The sequence below is a fragment of the Tenebrio molitor genome, chromosome 5 (assembly GCF_963966145.1).
Source record: "Tenebrio molitor chromosome 5, icTenMoli1.1, whole genome shotgun sequence".
NCBI lineage: Eukaryota > Metazoa > Arthropoda > Insecta > Coleoptera > Tenebrionidae > Tenebrio > Tenebrio molitor.
Window position 1 is genome coordinate 54,383 of NC_091050.1, and position 8,461 is coordinate 62,843.

Consider the following 8,461-nt stretch of genomic DNA (forward strand, 5'->3'; position numbering starts at 1 on the left):
GAGCGCGAAGCTCCCGCCGGCATCGCCCCGAGCATCACTCCGGTTACTTAAGCCCCTCCACCAACGACAAGGTCTCACGGCTCCTTGGAGGGGGACCTGACCTGACCTGACCTGACCTGACCTGACCTGACCTGACCTGACCTGACCTTTTTTTTTTTTTTTTTTTTTTTTTTTCAGGGTTGGAGAAATCTTTATAGACCCCCACGCCTTGGTTCCTGTGTGCGGGGGGAGTGTGGGAGTCTCCACCTCTCTAGAGGGGTATACCCACTAAAACTCCTCCTTCGACCAGTTATTTTCCAACCCCCCGGGACCGCGCTAGCATTACTTCAGGGGGTGGTTGGTCGTTAGCCTCTCCGGCGTTATTCCTCTTCTTTTTGTTTCATGATCTCTTCCATCATGTTTTGTACCGCGTCCCAATCTTCTTGACCTGACCTTACCTGACCTGACCTGACCTGACCTGACCTGACCTTTTTTTTTTTTTTTTTTATGGGCATGAGGAGAGGAAACCTTCAAAAGGCTCCCCGCGGGAAGATGTTCTATTCCGCGGGGGAGTGTGGGATTTTTACCTCACTACTTTGCTGGGTCTTCCGGAACCGTTTATCACTTATCATCGGAGCCCAGGTCTAGTCTCATTCCAGTTGTGCCCTCGTTTCATCTTTCTCTTTCCGTTTCATGACGTCCTTTATGTATTTTTGTATCCTTTTCCAGTTTCTTTCGCCATTTAACATTATTTCGACTAAGTTGTCCGGGTCTAGCTCTTCTTGTATGTCTGTCATTACAGTCCTCCTTTCGTCGTGCCAGCGGGGGCAGACGAACAGGGTGTGTTCCGCATCATCCTCATCGGCGCAGTACATGCATGTTATAGGAGAATAATTAAACACGACACTAACTTTCGGTTTTTAATTGAAATTGTAACTCAAAACACGCGTAAACTGCAATAATGGTCAACACGTCTTTTCTTGTAGCGTCCCTTGCTACTCTGACGCCCGGGGGGCCGGGGGTAATTTGAGTCGCCGGTCGGCCCCCACTCTTGACCATCTACCGGTCCACAGGTCCGGCTCCACGACAGGTCCGGCTTCGGCGGTAGCGACATCAACACGGCCCTCCTGACCAGCAGCCCGTTCTCGGGGTGCGTCCGCGAGAAACTCAGGGTCTAGAAATTCACAGGTTGCTTAGTGACAATTACTAGAGTACACTCGGCAGAAGTCAAGCAGAGGGTCTCGCGCGTTGAGAGCACAGTCTTACACACAAGTAATCAGAAAACTTAGTAATTTTCATGTCTCTCGGACTTTAACAATGTCCGTCTGACAGTCTAGCTATTTCTCGGATTTTGACAAGTTCCGTCTAACAGTTCGGCTATGTTTCTCGGATTTTGACAAGATCCGTCTAACAGTTCGGCTATGTTTCTCGGATTTTGACAAGATCCGTCTAACAGTTCGGCTATGTTTCTCGGATTTTGACAAGATCCGTCTAACAGTTCGGCTATGTTTCTCGGATTTTGACAAGATCCGTCTAACACAATTCGCACTCACAGAAACAAGGTTGTAATCGAAAAGTAACACACACACTCACCATCGTCAGATGTGTTATCAGAGAAGTCATCCGAAAATTCACCAGGCCAACGCCGCAAACGGTCCTTTGGTGCCACTTGGCGACGGCCGGTACTTCTGCATTTGATCTCAAAACGGTCGCCCGGCAAGAGGGCGGTGATTTCAAACGGTCCCTTGAACTTGGGGTCCAACTTGCCCATCCTGGGATTTTGTTGTTGGAGAAACACGAATGTGCCGACGGCAAAGGTTTTATTATCACGCCGTGCTTTGTCGAAGCGTTCCTTTTGAGTACGGGCGTTGACACGTAAGCGCTCGTATGCAAGATCTCGGTCTTGACGAAGATCAATTTTAATTACATTTTGAGGGACTGAATCGACAAGAGATTGGACCTGGGGTACATTAGTATCGGCGCCGATCAAAAGGTGTAGTGGAGTAAAACCCGTTGTTTTTTGAACCGTCGAGTTTAGGGTTAACTGAACTTTTGGTACAACGCTCGTCCATTCCGACACTTTCTGAATTTCGACAGCTAGCAAGGTAATTACTGTCGCCACATATCGCTCCACCTGACCGTTGGCTCGGGGAGCAGCAGTTGCAATTAGGTGATGTTCAATTTTAAGGCCGTTCAAAAGGTCCCTAACCTTTTTGTCAGTGAAATTTGTTCCCCGATCGCTTATCATTCGAGCGGGAGTCCCGAACAGCAATAAGTGAGTTTCCAAAGCGCTCACCATTTCTGACCCTGTTAGAGTGCGGAGCGGAATTAACAATAGATACTTTGTGAACGCGTCGATTAGGAGAAGAATATGTTTAAAGCCCTCAGTTGTCACTTTAAATGGTCCCAGACAGTCCGCATGTACGGTATGGAAAGGAGTAGGTGTCTTGTCGATAGAATGCAGTAACCCCTGTTTGGGACCACTGGGTCGCTTGGTCGTGACACAGACTAAACAGTGTGCGATGTATTTCTTCACGAACGAAGTCATTCGGGGAAACCAGAACTGCTCCCTTACTTTGTGAAGGGTTTTTTCCCCTCCGACATGACATTGCTCATCGTGATATAACCGCAACAACCCTAGACGACTGCCTTTGGGCACAAAATAACGGAAGGTGACGAAGCCATCGTCCATCCGCAGTTTTCGGTACAAAATCGAGTGTTTAACTTCAAAATCGCTCACTACAGGGTCGCCAGCGTTTATTCGGACAATAATAGACTTAGTTTCTCTGTCCTTGGATTGTTCGATTTCTAGCCACGTGCCCTCAGCTATTGGATTCACTGCCAGGACTGTGTTCGGCGGATTACGACTAAGGTAGTCTACATGAGCCACGTGTTTGCCCTTTCGATACTCGACTTCAAAATCAAAGTCCTGTAAGTAAATCCACCAGCGGGCCACACGAGGAATTAGATCCCTTTTATGGACCGTTGCCTTAATGGCATTGCAATCAGTCACAATCTTGAATGGTATTCCAATTAGATAAACGCGGAAATGTTTTAAAGCATTAACGATTGCGAGCGTTTCGAGTTCGTAGGAGTGGTAACTCGACTCCGCTGGGGTCGTTCGCCGACTGAAATAGGCCACAACACGAAGAGCAGAATCGGGAGTAGGTTTTTGAAACAGTATTGCCCCGTAGCCAATGGAACTGGCGTCCGTGTGAACTTCGGTAGGTAGGGAAGCGTCAAATATCGAAAGTAGAGGCTAGGCACTCAAATGTTGGATCACATAACGTTTTGCTTCTTCGTGCTCTTTGTTCCAGCTGAAAGGCGTGGATTTCTTTGTCAATTGAGTTATAGAAGCCGTGCGACTAGCGAATTCCGGGATAAACTTACGAAAATAGCTGGCGAGTCCCATGAATTGTCGAATTTGTTTTACATTACCGGGTGTAGGAGAATTTGCCAAAGCCGTAACCTTACCGGTGCTGGGTCGAATGCCTTCAGCAGAAACAGAGCGTCCTAAGTAGTCGACAGTTGTTTGAAAAAATTTACATTTGTTGATATTCAGGGAAAAACCCGCCTTAGCTAGGGCGGTAAGGACTAACTCCAGTTTTTCGATACCTCGTTCGATGGTTGTAGAAGGAATCAGGACATCGTCCAGGTACACCAAGGCGACACGGTCTTTTAAGGGTCCCAATGCATTGTTAATTGCCCGCTGGAAAACAGCAGGGGCATTGGCAAGGCCAAAAGGCATCCTGAGGTATTCATAGTGGCCGTCTGGTGTCACGAAGCCAGTTTTGGCAACGGAATCCGCGGCGATGGGTATCTGGTAAAACCCGGATGCCATATCGAGAGCGGTGAAATAAGTGCCCTTGCCTAAACGATCCAGCTGGTCCTCGATTAGGGGTAGGGGAAAACGGTCTTTGACGGTGATACGGTTAAGTGCCCGGAAATCAACGCACAGTCTATCACTGCCGTCTTTTTTTTTGACAAGAAGCACTGGGCTAGCGTAAGGGGACTCGCTTTCCTGAATGATTTTGTTAGAAAGCAGGTCGGAAACCATTTCGCGAATCTTTTGTCGTTCTGCCAACGAGAGACGATAAGGATGATAGCTAATAACTTTATCGCTTTTCAAGACAATTCGAAGCTCAGCGGTCTGTATTTTATTTACTACATTACCGGAAGTTATCATGTTTTGGAATCTTGACATCAGAGAAGAAAAACGTGCTTGCTCGACACCGTTCAAATTCGATATGGTTGGCGGGATCCAACCAGTAGAAACAACATTGACTTGTTTTGGTTTGCTGAGCGCGTTCATGCGAACTAAGCGAGCGCCAGTCTTATCAGTGACGATCCCGATATCGTCATACTGGACAGCATTCCTTCCTAAAATAGCCTCATATGAAAGGTCACAATTTCTTACGACGAACATTCTTAATTCAAGCGAGACTTCTTCAGTTTCTACAAGAACTTCTGTGCTAGCAAAGGCGGTCACGAAGGTTGACCCAATACCTTTTAACCGGGTAGCACATGGTTTTAAGGGGGAGCCTACTTGTAGGGCGGTTTTTTCAGTCATCAAAGAGCACTCGGCGCCGGTGTCAATTAAACAGTGCACCGGTTTGCCGCGAATCATTACCAAGGTCAAATTATTATTGTTACGCACCAATGGTTGTTTCTGTAGGGTATTAACACGGGGTTTTTCGTCTTTATCTGCTCGCTGTTTTGGCCAACAATTCTCGATAAGGTGCCCGGATTTGTGACAATACCCGCAGGTGCGGCCAGTTTCTGGTTTTGAGGGTAACACAGGACGCGACGTGTCGCGACGAGTAACACTTTGGCCTAAAGATTTTTGGGGTCGCGTACAGCTTGATTGTAAGTGGCCAATTTCATGGCAATTAAAGCAACGCTTACTTTGACGACGTGCCGAAATGGTAGGGCGATTTGAGGAGGGGGCGGATTCATTTTCCGAGTGACGCTTACGCGTGGTTTTCGAATAACCAGACAACAATGTCAGCAACTCGCTGGTTGTTTTAACTCCACTATTTAATGCTCCCATTTTGACCGATATTTCGCGAATCTCGCCACAGATAAGATCTACGAGTTCCGATTCAGAAAATTTAATTTTTGTTCGCGTTAAAAGCAATAATTTTTCCCTCGCATACTCACAGTACGTATCAAAGGTTTCGCTCGACAGAAGAACAGCTGCTTTTAGTTTTTCGGCTAGATTTCGTTTCGGAGGGAAAATATCCACGATGTCGGCCTTGAACGTTTCCCAGTCTCGCTGCGTCGGCTCCCAGTTTTCGAACCAGGCAACAGCGGTGCCCTTCAGTACTTTTCCAGCGCGAGCGACCGTTTCTCGCCCGCTCCAACCTAATTCGTGTCCTAATTGTTCGATTTCGCCGCACCAAACGGCAGCTCCAAGGTCAGCCTTCGATGGATCAAAAATCGGGAGGGCGACATCATCCCCATTGTGTTTTGAATGGCCCAACGAATCTTGCAGTTTCTGCAGGAGTGCTATCAAGGCTTCTTGGGCCTCCATGGTCCTAGTGGCGTTCGTAGGCGAATCCCACTTCTGATGTTATAGGAGAATAATTAAACACGACACTAACTTTCGGTTTTTAATTGAAATTGTAACTCAAAACACGCGTAAACAGCAATAATGGTCAACACGTCTTTTCTTGTAGCGTCCCTTGCTACTCTGACGCCCGGGGGGCCGGGGGTAATTCGAGTCGCCGGTCGGCCCCCACTCTTGACCATCTACCGGTCCACAGGTCCGGCTCCACGACAGGTCCGGCTTCGGCGGTAGCGACATCAACATGCATGTTGCGCTCTGCCTTTTCCCTATTCTTTTCACATATGCCATGAAGCATCCATGCCCGGTGAGGCATTGCGTCATGTAGAAGTCAATCTCTCCGAAGCGTCTTTCCACCCATGGGGCGACTTCCTTTATTAAACGCCTCGTCCACGCCGCGTTTGAGGTTTCCCGCCATTCCTTCTGCCACTCAGCCATGGTATGCCTTCTTTGGTCTTTGAAATCGTACCCAGGCAATAGTTTCTTCTTATATGCCATCTTTCTCTCTTCGGCCAAAAGGTGAAGCGGAATTGTCCCCGCCACCACCATTAAGCCCTCGTACGAAACCATACGGTACGCACTGCAGATCCTCTGTGACGCCAACCTCTGCGCCGATTTTATCAAAGCTCTGTTCGTCTCGTGATTCATGGCCGATTGCCAGACCGGCGCCGCGTACAAGATTATAGATTGTATCACGGCGCACAGTACTCTCCTTTTTGATGACCTGGGCCTATTCACGTTTGGTAGGATGGAGCCAAGTGCCTTGGCAGTTTTCGCCGCCTTTTCTGTTACTTCTTTTATGTGCCGCCCGAATCGCAGCCCTCGGTCCAGAGTAACTCCCAGGTACTTTACCCATGGCGCCGGGTTTATGCGGCAGTTCCCCAGGCTAAAGCTAATCCCCTCCAACTTCCTCTTTCGATTTAGTATCGTGGCCACGGTCTTTTCCTCGGCTATGATCAGTTTATTTGCCGCCATCCACAGTTTGGTACTGTGGAGGGTCTCATTTCCTTTGAGGATCATGTCCTCCCTGGTCGATGCGGTCACGACAATTGCCAGGTCATCGGCGTAGCACACCATTGAGACACCTTCTGGGGCCTCTATTTCCATGACGTCATCATACAATATGTTCCAGAGGGTAGGCCCCAACACAGAGCCCTGCGGGACCCCGCCCCCTATTTCCTCACTCGTGCTCCTATCCAAGGAGACCCTTCTGCCGCTCAGGTATTTCTTTATTATGTTTAAGAGGTACCTCGATATCTGCCTTTTTTCGAGTTTTTTGACAATAAGTTCCCAGGACGCCGTGTTAAAGGCGTTCTTTACGTCCACCAGAATGAGAGCACTCCACATCGGTTTCTCACCGTTGACTCCTCTGACCGTGCTCAGAACTTCTTCTATGGCGTCCACAGTGGAGCGGTTCTTCCTAAAACCAAACTGTTTTCGCCCCAATCCTCCGCACTGCTCTATGTCCTCCATGAGTCTTTTGTTTATAAGGTTTTCATAAGCTTTCCCGAGCGCACTGATCAAACAGATGGGTCTATACTTGGTCTCTTCCTCGGAGGATTTTTTCGGTTTGTCGATCAAGACCAGAGCGGTGCGCTTCCAGTCTTCTGGAAACTCGTTTTGTCTCAGCAAGTTGTTGAAAACTTGTTTAAAGTATTCGGGTGCAGCTTCGATTGACCTTTTGACAACTTCCGGTGTCAGGTTGTCCGGACCTGGAGCCTTACCACTCTTTATTCTGGCACTTGCCTCAGCGATTTCCTGACCGCTAAAGAGTGGTGGGTCTTCCACCCCTCCCATGCGGTATGGGTGCTCTCGCGCTCCCATGAAAAGGTCCTCGAATATCTCCCTTCGCTGTTGTTTAGTGAGGGTCAGCCTCGGATTAGGCAGCTTCAACTGGCTCATCACAATCTTGTACCCCTGTCCGAATGGGTCTCTCTCCAGATCCTCGCATAGATCCCTCCATTTCTCCCGCTTTGATCTGCCGATTTGCTTCCTGAGCATTTTTCTGGCCCGTGCGTATTCTTCCTGTTTGACAGCTCTTTGGTGGTCATCCCTCGTAGTTCTTTGGTACGCGCGTCTCTTCTTTCTGCAATCTTTTCTCAATTCCGTAATGTCGTCCGTCCACCAGTATGCTTCCGTGCAACCTGTCTGCATCCTAATTTTAGGTGTGCATTTTTCGTAAGCTTTAGTCATGGCTTCCACGCATGTCGAAATCTCGTGTGCATAATTTCTTTTTTGAAGTTCCTGTTTGAGTACTTCTGGGTATTTGCCCATGTCTGTTTTACCTAATTTAAATCCTTTTTTCGCTAAAGTCCTTTTCTGTTCCGAAAGGTCAACAAGGATATATCTATGGTCACTCAAGGTTTCGTGGTGTAGAACTTTCCACCTTGGTTCTCTCTGCATAATGCCTTCGGAGACCATTGTCAGGTCGATATAGGATGTGCCCGTCCCTCTTACGAGAGTAGGGGAGCTTCCTTCGTTCAACAATATCAGGTCCATCGAGTTAGTCCACTCCAACAGCGCCTTCCCTCTTTTGTCGGTCACCTCCCCGCCCCAAACCGTATGCTTTGAATTAAAGTCTCCGGTTATGACGAGATTTTTTGTTTTAAATCTTACGTCCTGCTCTAGCTCTTGCAGGTTCCGATTGAACTCCTCGAGGTTGATAATCGGGCTCGGCCTGATGTATACACTGTAAACAAAAAAGTGCATTGTCTCGACCCACACAAAACACACCCCGCTTCCATAGCTGTATATGTTTATTTGGCCTCCAAATGTAATTAGGCTTACGTCCTTGTTTTCATTAGTATAGGTGTTTCTTTGTCGACCCGTTTTGTTCTTGTTAGGTTCGCTGGTTGCCATTATGTCCACCTGTTCCTTTATGGTCGTTGCTGTTGCCAGGTCTTGCGCGGCCGCACT

The 8,461-nt window shown here is 48.1% G+C and overlaps 1 protein-coding gene across 1 annotated transcript; it reads right to left on the reverse strand.

Moving 5' to 3' along the window:
• Positions 1 to 952: 952 nt before the first annotated feature.
• LOC138130239 (uncharacterized) lies at positions 953 to 7,738 on the reverse strand. Its single transcript, XM_069046669.1, has 4 exons — positions 6,254 to 7,738; positions 6,072 to 6,173; positions 1,573 to 4,879; positions 953 to 1,153 (listed from the first exon to the last, which is right to left on the reverse strand). The coding sequence occupies exons 1-3, from the start codon at positions 7,736 to 7,738 to the stop codon at positions 3,239 to 3,241; spliced, it is 3,228 nt and encodes a 1,075-aa protein (XP_068902770.1). The 3' UTR covers positions 953 to 1,153; positions 1,573 to 3,238.
• Between the last annotated feature and the right edge of the window lie 723 nt (positions 7,739 to 8,461).